General features: G+C 40.4%; 1 protein-coding gene across 2 annotated transcripts in view; it reads left to right on the top strand.

The window, feature by feature from the left end:
• Positions 1-12944, top strand: part of LOC142134145 (uncharacterized) — a 32941-nt gene extending 19997 nt beyond the window's left edge. Inside the window, exons 2-4 of one of the 2 annotated variants that reach the window (XM_075194485.1) lie at positions 7188-7372; positions 7447-7569; positions 8212-12944. In XM_075194485.1, the coding sequence (XP_075050586.1) occupies positions 7485-7569; positions 8212-10130 (2004 nt within the window). In that variant the 5' untranslated portion in view covers positions 7188-7372; positions 7447-7484 and the 3' untranslated portion in view covers positions 10131-12944. The remainder of the gene's footprint in view (positions 1-7187; positions 7373-7446; positions 7570-8211) is intronic. The other variant, XM_075194486.1, reaches the window with a different exon arrangement.
• Positions 12945-14152: the final 1208 nt, after the last annotated feature.

Genomic DNA, 14152 nt, shown 5'->3' on the forward strand with positions numbered 1-14152 from the left:
TAATAACTCCCAGCACACACTGATATGGGGGATTATTATTATTATATAGAGGAGAGGGGACTGTACAGTGATATATGGGGAGTAATAACTCCCAGCACACACTGATATGGGGGATTATTATTATTATTATATAGAGGAGAGGGGTCTGTACAGTGATATATGGGAGTAATAACTCCCAGCACACACTGATATGGGGGATTATTATTATTATATAGAGGAGAGGGGACTGTACAGTGATATATGGGGAGTAAAAACTCCCAGCACACACTGATATGGGGAGTATTATTATTATATAGAGGGGACTGTACAGTGATATATGGGAGTAATAACTCCCAGCACACACTGATATGGGGGATTATTATTATTATTATATAGAGGGGAGGGGACTGTACAGTGATATATGGGAGTAATAACTCCCAGCACACACTGATATGGGGGATTATTATTATTATTATATAGAGGAGAGGGGTCTGTACAGTGATATATGGGAGTAATAACTTCCAGCACACACTGATATGGGGAGTATTATTATTATATAGAGGAGAGGGGACTGTACAGTGATATATGGGAGTAATAACTCCCAGCACACACTGATATGGGGATTATTATTATTATATAGAGGAGAGGGGACTGTACAGTGATATATGGGAGTAATAACTCCCAGCACACACTGATATGGGGGATTATTATTATTATGTAGAGGAGAGGGGTCTGTACAGTGATATATGGGGAGTAATAACTCCCAGCACACACTGATATGGGGGATTATTATTATTATATAGAGGAGAGGGGACTGTACAGTGATATATGGGAGTAATAACTCCCAGCACACACTGATATGGGGGATTATTATTATTATATAGAGGAGAGGGGACTGTACAGTGATATATGGGGAGTAATAACTCCCAGCACACACTGATATGGGGGATTATTATTATTATATAGAGGAGAGGGGACTGTACAGTGATATATGGGGAGTAATAACTCCCAGCACACACTGATATGGGGGATTATTATTATTATATAGAGGAGAGGGGACTGTACAGTGATATATGGGAGTAATAACTCCCAGCACACACTGATATGGGGGATTATTATTATTATATAGAGGAGAGGGGTCTGTACAGTGATATATGGGGAGTAATAACTCCCAGCACACACTGATATGGGGGATTATTATTATTATTATATAGAGGAGAGGGGTCTGTACAGTGATATATGGGGAGTAATAACTCCCAGCACACACTGATATGGGGGATTATTATTATTATATAGAGGAGAGGGGACTGTACAGTGATATATGGGGAGTAATAACTCCCAGCACACACTGATATGGGGATTATTATTATTATATAGAGGAGAGGGGACTGTACAGTGATATATGGGGAGTAATAACTCCCAGCACACACTGATATGGGGGATTATTATTATTATATAGAGGAGAGGGGACTGTACAGTGATATATGGGGAGTAATAACTCCCAGCACACACTGATATGGGGATTATTATTATTATATAGAGGAGAGGGGACTGTACAGTGATATATGGGAGTAATAACTCCCAGCACACACTGATATGGGGATTATTATTATTATATAGAGGAGAGGGGTCTGTACAGTGATATATGGGGAGTAATAACTCCCAGCACACACTGATATGGGGGATTATTATTATTATATAGAGGAGAGGGGACTGTACAGTGATATATGGGAGTAATAACTCCCAGCACACACTGATATGGGGATTATTATTATATAGAGGAGAGGGGACTGTACAGTGATATATGGGGAGTAATAACTCCCAGCACACACTGATATGGGGATTATTATTATATAGAGGAGAGGGGACTGTACAGTGATATATGGGGAGTAATAACTCCCAGCACACACGGATATGGGGGATTATTATTATTATTATATAGAGGAGAGGGGTCTGTACAGTGATATATGGGAGTAATAACTCCCAGCACACACTGATATGGGGATTATTATTATTATTATATAGAGAGGGGTCTGTACAGTGATATATGGGGAGTAATAACTCCCAGCACACACTGATATGGGGGATTAATATTATTATATAGAGGAGAGGGGACTGTACAGTAATATATGGGGAGTAATAACTCCCAGCACACACTGATATGGGGGATTATTATTATTATATAGAGGAGAGGGGACTGTACAGTGATATATAGGAGTAATAACTCCCAGCACACACTGATATGGGGGATTATTATTATTATATAGAGGAGAGGGGACTGTACAGTGATATATGGGGAGTAATAACTCCCAGCACACACTGATATGGGGGATTATTATTATTATATAGAGGAGAGGGGTCTGTACAGTGATATATGGGAGTAATAACTCCCAGCACACACTGATATGGGGATTATTATTATATAGAGGAGAGGGGACTGTACAGTGATATATGGGAGTAATAACTTCCAGCACACACTGATATGGGGGATTATTATTATATAGAGGAGAGGGGACTGTACAGTGATATATGGGAGTAATAACTCCCAGCACACACTGATATGGGGATTATTATTAGATAGAGGAGAGGGGACTGTACAGTGATATATGGGAGTAATAACTCCCAGCACACACTGATATGGGGATTATTATTATATAGAGGAGAGGGGTCTGTACAGTGATATATGGGGAGTAATAACTCCCAGCACACACTGATATGGGGGATTATTATTATTATATAGAGGAGAGGGGACTGTACAGTGATATATAGGAGTAATAACTCCCAGCACACACTGATATGGGGGATTATTATTATTATATAGAGGAGAGGGGACTGTACAGTGATATATGGGGAGTAATAACTCCCAGCACACACTGATATGGGGATTATTATTATATAGAAGGGAGGGGACTGTACAGTGATATATGGGAGTAATAACTCCCAGCACACACTGATATGGGGATTATTATTATTATATAGAGTAGAGGGGACTGTACAGTGATATGTGGGGAGTAATAACTCCCAGCACACACTGATATGGGGGATTATTATTATTATATAGAGGAGAGGGGACTGTACAGTGATATATGGGAGTAATAACTCCCAGCACACACTGATATGGGGGATTATTATTATTATATAGAGTAGAGGGGACTGTACAGTGATATATGGGGAGTAATAACTCCCAGCACACACTGATATGGGGATTATTATTATTATATAGAGGAGAGGGGACTGTACAGTGATATATGGGGAGTAATAACTCTCAGCACACACTGATATGGGGGATTATTATTATTATATAGAGTAGAGGGGACTGTACAGTGATATATGGGAGTAATAACTCCCAGCACACACTGATATGGGGGATTATTATTATTATATAGAGGAGAGGGGACTGTACAGTGATATATGGGAGTAATAACTCCCAGCACACACTGATATGGGGATTATTATTATATAGAGGAGAGGGGACTGTAGAGTTGCATAAATTTATTTACATTTTTGGTGCAAGCGGCAATTTTGATACTGTGTTATATATTAGTATCAAAAATGTACTGATTTGTGATGGGCAATTTGTGGAGGAACTTTGTTTTATGACTTCTGAAGGCAATCTAATCATACTAATTAAGTGTTTTCATGTGAGTGTCCAACATGTGCTTTCATCTTAAATGCTCTGCAGGAGGTCGTTACCTTCCTTTAATGTCTAGTGCAGGGGTGGGTAACCTGCGGCTCTCCAGGTGTTGTGAAACTACAAATCCCAGCATGCATTGCCTCCTATCTGCTGGCAAAGCATGCTGGGACTTGTAGTTTCACAACACCTGGAGAGCCGCAGGTTACCTACGCCTGGTCTAGTGCCTGCATCTGAGAACCTGTCTGAATAATGCAACCAGCAAGTTTTAGGAGATAACAGATTGGTGTAAATTTTCTTAGCTTTGCATTGTATTTAAATTCAAGTGTAGAGAACATATTGCATCCTGATAGTAAATATCGGATGTAATATCTCAGACTTTGTGGCTAACGTGTGTCAAAATGTGTATAAAAACAGCTCTGTTTGACCATGTAGTTTTATTCCATCTGTAATTTATGGAAAGATCGATAGTACCACAAACTGGCGTTTAACTGTCTTTATTAGGACTACTTGAGCTAATAAAATATCACTGCTTTAAGATCCTTCTTTGACAAATACTTACCTGGTGTAAATTCCTGTGACCTACAGATTAGACAAATTTAATATGTTTTCTGGCTGTTCTGAGGTTGGGACTCAGCATCCAGTACAAACGCTCTGCCTGCTACCCTGCAGCTCTGGCCAGTGTGATAGGCCAGGAGGAACAAGCCACAGCAACCCTGATCTAAAAGAAGAGGTCAGGTGAGGGAGTAGTCTAGCAGCGAAAGTTACCTAAAAGGAAGCGGTTCTAGGTGCTGGCGAAAGAGCCTAGTGGTGGCAGTAGACTCCTTCTACTGCATGACATATTCTATGCGTCATAGATACAACAAAGGAATCTCAAGCGTAACACGTCACAGGAAGGATGACTCAGGACTGATGATTAGCAAATGGGAAAAATACATTAAAAAGATAAACCATTGATTCTTGGATTTCCAGAAGGGAGAGGAGTATAATTTGAAGGTTCTCCCAGCATAAATGGCAGAGCAAGGTTACTTACACACTCCAACCAATCATTAAAAATTAGAGAGAAGGGGGAAGGAGGAGCAAAGTTGATGGGTGGACATCAGAGGATAGAAAAGAAAAAGTAGGCGTGCAGGACATGAAAGAGGAGGGACAAGGTGGAGAAGACAGGACATAGGAGGACAAGGAGGAGGATAAGGAACATGGGAAAGAATAGGGGCAGGGTAGAGACAGGAGGGATGAAGATAAGTAGGAGGAGAGGAGATTGGTGGTTAGGAGAGGAGAGGGGTCAAGGGAGCATGAGTCAAGAGGGGAAACAGGAGTGGAGAGGCGAACAGAGCGGAGAAAGATGTGAAGGGGAGAAATAGGAGCAGAAGTGATGGGTGAAGAGAACAGGTGAGCAAGTAGGAGAGGACAGGGAAGAAAGAGGATGTCTTGGGAGAGAGCCAGCAAGCAAAACTATGGCAGTGCTGATGTGATAGTCCTGGGTCACCAAAACCCTCCCCTTAAATTCCACTTCTCCTCTCTTCCTAACTTATATACACCTACTTTCCCCCTTCTCTTCTTTCTGCTCCACCACTTCCTTCTTTCTTCTGCCCCTCTTCCCTTTTCTTCCCCTCTTCTTTCCTCCTACTTCCCCTCCTCTCTTTGGTTCTTTCCACACATCGCTTAAGGTCCTAATTCCCATGGTCTGTCCCTGATATTGTTGGGGAAGATGTATGATCAGCTTTGTATGCATGACAGCTTGTCTTCTGGCCTAACACTTAGTATTACATTGGGCATTGCAGGCTGTGTGTGTAGGGACCTGGTTTTATATTTGGGGAAGTAGACTGCCCGGCCTGTGTGTATGGTGACATGGAGAGTATGCTGATAGTCCTCTCTCTCAGCCATCACATTGTCGGCTCCAGCAAGATGATTGGTTGTAGTGTGTAAGTAACCTTTCTCTGCCATTCATCCTGGCAAAACCTTCAAATTATACCCCTTCCCCTTCTGGAAATCCAAGAATCATTGGTTTATCTTATTAATGTATTTTTTCCCTTTGCTAATCATCAGTCCTGAGTTATCCTTTCTGTGATATGTTACATACTTAAAATTCCTTTGTTGTAGTCATGATCCATAGCATATGTTGTTGTGATAGGATGAACCTCCTATGCCACTCTGCCCGTGTTGCTGGGGACCATCTGAGCTTGCCTTGCCATTGTCCCCTTTCTTTATCTCGATTGCGGCCCTCTACCCGCAGTGGGAGGACCTTTAGCTGCTGCCACCACTAGGCTCTTTCACCAGCACCTGGAACTGCTTCTTTTTGGGTAACTTCCGCTACTAGTGTACCCCCTCATTGGGCACCTGGGCTGGTACCCGGACCCCTTTCTTTAGATTAGGGTTGCTGTGGATGGTTCCCCCTGGTCTCTCACAATGGCAACAGCAGCAGGGTAGCAGGCAGAACGTTGGTATTAGATGCTGGGTCCCAACCTCAGAACAGCAAAATAACGGATTAGATTTGGTCTAATCTGTAGGTCACAGGAATTACGGCAGGTAAGTAGTCGTCAAAGTAGATCAGTGATGTTTTATTAGCTCAAGTAGTCCTAATAAGGATAGTTACACGCTAGTTTGAGTTACTAGCGATCCATTAGTTACAGATGGAATGATACATTACATTGTCAAACAGTGCTCTTTTTATCCAGCCACTGTCCCAGCTGGCACCGCAACATCTGGTATTTCACATTCAACAATTAACATTAGGATGTAATATATCCTCTAACCTTGGAGCTAACGCAATTTAAATTTAAACTTTAACATCCCTTATGATTTCCTAAAAGTTGGTGTTGCGTTTCCTATTTTACTTGCGTCCTGTCTTAGAGAGATTGCAAGTCTAATTACCCCCTTCTGTGCCTTCAGTCTATAGGATGTGTGGGAGACTGACACATCAGAAGGTCTTATTAGCATGGGGGACTTTCTTTAGAAAAGTTACAATAACAAGCTTCCTCCAACAAATGGCTATTGCATCAGAAATCAATACATGATTTTAAGATAAATACAATTATACCCAGCGTTGAGACTTAGCCCTTTCTGGCGCTTGCAACGGTTACTAACCAGTTCCACAGCACCCATACATTAAATGTTTACATTTAAATTAATAATTATTCTTTAATACCTTAGTGCTGAGGTTTAATCCATTCAGTACAGCAACATCAGGCATTAACCCATTTGATGCTGCAACAGTCATCTTTTAGTCTTCCTCCAATATTAAAGCATCCCCCTTGTTCTAGATATCATCTTATTTGTAACAATACAGCCTTTCTGATGTTAATACTGTTCTATCATATCACCTCTGTCCTTCTCTCCGCTCAGCTGGACAAGTTCAGCTCTTAAAGTATTTCCTGACATGTTTTACTATGCAGTCCATGTATTATTGTAGTAGCGCTTTTGTGAGATATGTTTTACAGAGCTGTATACAGTACTTGTGATGTGAGGAGTTCTGAGACTGTCACAGTGACATTCCATATAATGTATTCATTATATACTGATATAGGAAGTCCAATCCACTTTGCATATAGGTATAATATCATATGTCAATACACAGGGTTATACATTAGTGAATGAGACATCTGGTGAGTGTGTGACACCCAGCAGCCATCCCTGTGTGTCAGGAGGACGGAGCAGGACCCTATCACGGTGCCTCCACCTCACTCACTGATACATGACAGAGACAATGACCAGAAGATCCTGGAACTGACCAACAAGATCATTCAGCTGCTGACTGGAGAGGTGACTGCTGGGAATGGGACATTATACAGTAACACCAGGGGATGTGTCTGGGTGATGACCATTGTGTGTGTCAGGGTCCTATAAGGTGGATGATGTCACTGTCTATCTCTCCATGCAGGAGGGGGAGTATTTAGAAGGACACAAGGGTCTGTACAAGGACGTGATGATGGAGAATCACCAGCCCCTCACATCACTGGGTAAGAGGAGGTTTAATCACAGTCCTGTCTGTGTATATAGAAGATGTCATCACTGTGTGTATAAATCACTGTTACATGTGTACAGTGTGAGATTTGTTTATTATAAATGCTCATCAGATGAGCGTGCAATATTGTAAATGTTATTATAGTGTTTCCAGTTTCATATGTGTGTGTGTGTATATAATATAGATTTTTATTTTAATTAAAAATGTTTTAAAATTTTGCTATACCATAGTTATGAAGAGGTGACACATTTATATTAATAAGCCTGGCCCTCAGCATTGGGGAACTTCCACACCGTTTCCTTGCAGTTCTAACACCCTATGTTGCCACCCATCATCCTTGTTCTAGAAGCCCCCGTTTAGTGTTTCATCATCACTTCTTATTGCAGCGGTATCACAGATTAGGGGGCACTGCAGCCTGATTTGGGGGAGCCCATGGGATACCAACTGTGATTTTCAGTGATGGTTAAACAGGAAGTGGGTGTGCTGGTCCCATAATGGAGAAACGCATCTGGCTTGTGTGATGGGACGGGAATTTGGTAAAGGCCATAAAATGCTGTGAGGGCAACCACATGTTGTGCTTTTTTATTTCAACTGAATATGTTTAATACATCTGACCACCATATTTTTTCCCCAACAGAACAATCTAAAGATTCATCTACTCATATTAAGGAGGAATCGGTCTTATGTGATGGAGGAAACCTCACAGACACTGACATTTATACACCTACAGATCATACACAATATACATCTACTGATATTAAGGAGGAATCAGTCTCATGTGATGGAGGAAACCTCACAGACCCTGACATTTATACACCCACAGATCATACACAATATACATCTAATCATATTAAGGAGGAATCAGTCTCATGTGATGGAGGAAACCTCACAGACAGTGACATTTATACACCCACAGATCATACACAATATACATCTACTCATATTAAGGAGGAATCAGCCTCATGTGATGGAGGAAACCTCACAGACACTGACATTTATACACCCACAGATCATACACAATATACATCTTCTGATATTAAGGAGGAATCAGCCTCATGTGATGGAGGAAACCTCACAGACACTGACATTTATACACCCACAGATCATACACAATATACATCTTCTGATATTAAGGAGGAATCAGCCTCATGTGATGGAGGAAACCTCACAGACACTGACATTTATACACGTACAGATCATACACAATATGCATCTACTCATATTAAGGAGGAATCGGTCTCATGTGATGGAGGAAACCTCACAGACACTGACATTTATACACCCACAGATCATACACAATATGCATCTACTCATATTAAGGAGGAATCAGTCTCATGTGATGGAGGAAACCTCACAGACAGTGACATTTATACACCCACAGATCATACACAATATACATCTACTGATATTAAGGAGGAATCAGCCTCATGTGATGGAGGAAACCTCACAGACACTGACATTTATACACGTACAGATCATGCACAATATGCATCTACTCATATTAAGGAGGAATCAGCCTCATGTGATGGAGGAAACCTCACAGACACTGACATTTATACACGTACAGATCATACACAATATGCATCTACTCATATTAAGGAGGAATCAGCCTCATGTGATGGAGGAAACCTCACAGACACTGACATTTATACACCCACAGATCATACACAATATATATCTACTTGTATTAAGGAGGAACCAGGATCATCTTCCAATGGTGAATTATGTTTTAAGAATGGGTTCAGCTATATTAGGCACCAGGGGACAGAACAGATTAATCACTTTGAAAACAAATCTTGGTCCTGTTCTGAATGTGGAAAATGTTTTAAAAGGAAAGAAAACTTACGAATGCATCACAGAATCCATACAGGAGAGAAACCATATACTTGTTCTGAATGTGGGAAATGCTTTACTAGGAAAGCAGATGTGAAAAAGCATCAGACAATCCATACAGACCAGAAACAGTATTCTTGTCCTGACTGTGGTAAATGTTTTACCTGTACTTCATATCTGAAAAAGCATCAGAGACTCCATATAGGAGAGAAACCGTATTCTTGTTCTTCATGTGATAAATGTTTTATCAGTAAAGCAATTCTGGAAAAACATCAGAGACTCCATACAGGAGAGAAACCATATTCTTGCTCTGATTGTTGCAAATGTTTTACCAGTAAATCGGGCCTGAAGAAGCACCAGAGACTCCATACAGGAGAGAAACCATATTGTTGCTCTGAATGTGGTAAATGTTTTAGTAGGCAAGCAGCTCTTAAAAAACACCAGAGAGTCCATACAGGACAGAAACCATTTTGTTGCTCTGAATGTGGTAAATGGTTTGCCTGTAAATCAAACCTAAAAAGCCATCAGAGAATCCATACAGGAGACAAACCATATTCTTGCTCTGAATGTGCAAAATCTTTTCACTACAAATCACGTCTTGATGCACATCAGAGAATCCATACAGAAAAGAAACCTTATTCTTGCTCTGAATGCGAGAAATCTTTTAGTAGGAAATCAAGCCTGAAAAAACATGAAAGACTTCACACAGGAGAGAAACCATAGTCTTGGTCTGAATGTGGTAAATATTTTACTAGTAAAGCATCCATACTAATGTATCATACATTTCTTGCAGGAGCCAAACTGTTCTTCCTTAAATGTGACAAATTATTTAAATGTTACACAGAACTTCTTGGACATTGGAAAAATCACTCCGCAGTATACCCCTATTCTTGTTCTATGGGGTTTTTCAATTGTGTGCAATGTTCCTCCGAACAATGTGGCTGCATTCATTTTCAGGTACTACAGTACCCCAACATCGTACCTCTGCGACCAGTCCGTCCTAGGTGTCGAGTAGGGAAATATTTTGAGACAAGTGAGGAGACGTATGTTGGTGCAGTTCTGTTGATGACCTTGTATGGTAGTAGTATTTAATATTAGATTCAATAAAAACAGGCAACCAATGAAGAGACTGATAGAATGGCTCAGCAGTGGAAGAACAACTGTAAGGAAAATAAATCTAGCTGCTGCACGCAAACCAAATTGTATGGGTGCTAGTCTGATTCGGGGGAAGACCAGTAAGGAAGGAGTTGCAATAGTCCATGCCGGAAATGAGTGCATGAATTAAAGTTTTTGCTGAGTATAAGGTATGTGCATTTGAAAATGTTTTTTAGATGTATGTAGCATGATTTAAATATAGAGTTGATGTGGCAAACAAAGGATAGTTCTGAGTCAAGTATCATACCTAGGCAGTGAGCTTGCGCGGGAGGGATTAATGGCCAAGTTTGCAATAGAAATGTCCGGCAGGAAGCATCTGTTGGTGGGTGGAAATATTATTCTGATTTTGGACAATTGAGTTTAAGTTAGCAAGAGGACATCCAAGATGAAATGGCAGAAAGGCATTCAGTAACTCGGGCCAACACAGATGGTAAGTGATCCAGAGAGAATAGATAAATTTGTGTACCATCCACATAGAGATGATACTGAAATGCAAAGGAGCTTATTAGATATCCAAGAGAAGTGGTGTAGATAAAAAAGAGCAGAGGAACTAGTACTGAGCCTTGTAGAACTCCCAATGAAAGAGAAAGTGGAGCAGAGGTGCACCCAGACAAACTAACATAGCTAGAGCGATTTGATAGGACAGTGTCTTGAAGACCTAGGGATTGTAGCATCTATATGAGAAGAGAGAGGTCAACAGTGTCAAATGCAGCTGAGAGATTCAATAGAATTAGAAGAGCGTAATGTCCTTTAGATTTAGCTGTGATCAAATTATTGACAACCTTGGTCAACGTAGTCTCTGTGAAGTGTTGAGAGCGAAAGCCTGATTGAAGAGGATCCAATAGGTTGTATGAGCAAAGAAAACGTGATGCGAGTATAGGTAATTCTCTCAAGATGCTTGGAGAGGCATGGGAGCTGACAGATGGGGCGGTAATGTGAGAGAGTGTTTGGGCCACAATTTTGTTTTTCAGAATAGAAGTAATCACTGTGTGTTTGAATAATGATGGAAAGGTACCAGTAGAGAGAGAGAGAGCTTACAGCTTTTAGTTAGGAGTGTGATGAGCACAGGAAACAGGGATCTACCATTTTGTGAGGGTATAGGATCAATTGGACAGGTGGTACAGTAGGAAGATGAGAAGAGAGTTGATACTTCATTTTCATTTATGGGATCAAATATAGAGAGAATGTCAGAAGGTGCTGGGAAGGAATTCAACCAGTTGTTTTTCGAGAAAGAAGATGCCAGTTCAAGTTGGATCTTACCATTCTTTTGAAGTAGGAAGCAATATCTTGAGCACTGACAATAGTCGGAGGGTTTGGTATGGAAGTGTTGAGAAGAGATTTAAATGTATTTAAAAGGAGTTTGGGGTTAGAAGTCAGAGCAGAGGTGAGAGATTTGAAGTATGTTTGTTTAGAAGTGTACAGAGCATTTAGATAGGAGCGGTATTTAGCAGTATAACTGAGGAAATCCTAAGAGGTACGAGATTTATGCCAGTGATGTTCTTCGTTGCATGAACGTTTTTGAAGGTCTCATGTCATGTACTTTGAAGTCGACATGAAGTATGAAGATTCACTAGCGCCACTTGATCAAAGGCTGTTGACAGGGGTTGGTGAAAATCTGGTACTGCCATATCAGGAGAGGAGAATGTACAAATTGGGGAGACAAGTTGGAGAGAGTTGGAAAACTGTTAATAGATTTAAGATTTCTGCTAGTATGAGGAGACTTGGTAGAGTTTGAAAGCAGAGAGGTTAAAGTACTTGGGGAGAACTTGTAGCTGATACAGTGATGGTCCAAGAAGGGGGGGGGGGACACGAAGTGTTAAAGAAATCAGAAACAGCATAGTCTACAGAAAACAAGATCAAGGCAGTTGCCATCCTGATGAGTAGAGGATTCAGTCTACTGGGAGAGGCTGAGGGAGGAAGTTAGTGAGAGTAGTTTGGAAACAAAAGAGGAACGTGGATTATCAATTGGGATGTTGAAATCACCCATGATTTTGGTGGGGATGTCGGAAGATAATAAGTAAGGAAGCCATGGAGAGAAATGTTGAAGAAAGTACTTCAAACAATGTGAATGTGAGCGACGGGATATTTGGTAGAACTGTTATTGTGCAATGTATGGAAAGGAGGAGTCCAAACCCACCTCCTTGCCTGCCTACAGATCTGGAGGTGTGGGTGAAATCGAGACTATCATGTGATAGGCCTGCAGGTGAGGCAGTGCCAGAAGTTTGAAGCATTTTTTAGAGGAAGTGGTCATGTATGGATTTAAGTTTGTTACAAACAGAGCGTGCATTCCATAGGGCACACTTAAAGGATGTTGGAAAAGACGGGATAAAGGTGGTGTGTTTTAGGTTTGCTGGATTTCGTTAGTGTTCTGATTTATGTGTATGGGGATGTGGGGGGGAGGGACATGAAATTGGTGATATATTACCAGCTAATAGAAGCAGAGAGAGCGAAAGAAGATTGTAAGAGATGTGACCTTTTATTTTCTGGTGACAGGATGAGGATGTTATAGTTGGTGTATATAAATAGAAAAAAAGTTAATGAGTGTTAAATAGAGGCGAATGGAATGATAAGGGGCTAATGCAGACAATCAGTGGCGCTATATAAATAAATGATGATGAAGGTGTGTGTTGCGGGGAGGGTGAAGGATGATATAGTTACAGATAATGCCATTAAAGGAGAGTAAGAAAAGGAATGTGTTAAACATTGTGATGTAAGAATAAAGGGCAAGAAACTGAAGCAAATTAACAAAGAATACATAGTTGCAATGTCCAGTGCAATTAGAGTAGAAATGCAGAGTCAGATTGTAGTAGATGTTGTTCAATGTTTGTTCGACTGTATTTTCAAAACACTTTGTGTTGTGCAGAAAACACGCATCTGTCCCCCATGCTGAGATATAATAAGGCTCGTCCTAATTGGTCAGCTGATCAGAGGAGGAGGAAAGAAACTATTGGGCTTATTCAGGCTAGATGAGTGCCAGGCCAGTGTCATTTAAAATGGTTCAGTGATCAGCAACTCAACACAGGTTATAGTAATAGCTAGCAAATTCCTCTTACATACTTCTATAAAACACAGTTGCACAGATGAGTACAAATTGGAGAGAGGATTAGTAGAGGATGAGAGTTGCAGCAGTTGATGTACATACTTGGGGATAAAAGAGAAGAAAGCTGGTTAGTAGTGGTGATATTTAACTGTATCCAATGTTTTATCAATAAATAAAATTTCAAAATGCATCAAAGCAATACTATATGAGAAAATAACATTCTTGCTCTTAATGTTGGAAATGTTTTAAAAATTACAAAGAACAGGAGAGTACCCATATTATTGTTCTGAATGTGGGAAATGTTGTGCTAGGAAAGCAATGTTGCTAATGCAGCATGCAAGCAGGATAGAAACCATAATCTTGCTCTTAATAGCAGACAAAATTTTAACAATAAATAATATGTGGAAAAAAATAAAGTCTTACAAAAAATAACCATAATATTGCTCTACATGTGGGAGATGTTTTACTCGTTGAAACAGTGCAAATTTTTCTTTACAATAGAATCTTGATTGAACATCCTCGTGACAATACAATGTTCTAGCAATCAAAT

The sequence above is a fragment of the Mixophyes fleayi genome, unplaced genomic scaffold (assembly GCF_038048845.1).
Source record: "Mixophyes fleayi isolate aMixFle1 unplaced genomic scaffold, aMixFle1.hap1 Scaffold_402, whole genome shotgun sequence".
Classification (NCBI taxonomy): Eukaryota; Metazoa; Chordata; class Amphibia; order Anura; family Limnodynastidae; genus Mixophyes; species Mixophyes fleayi.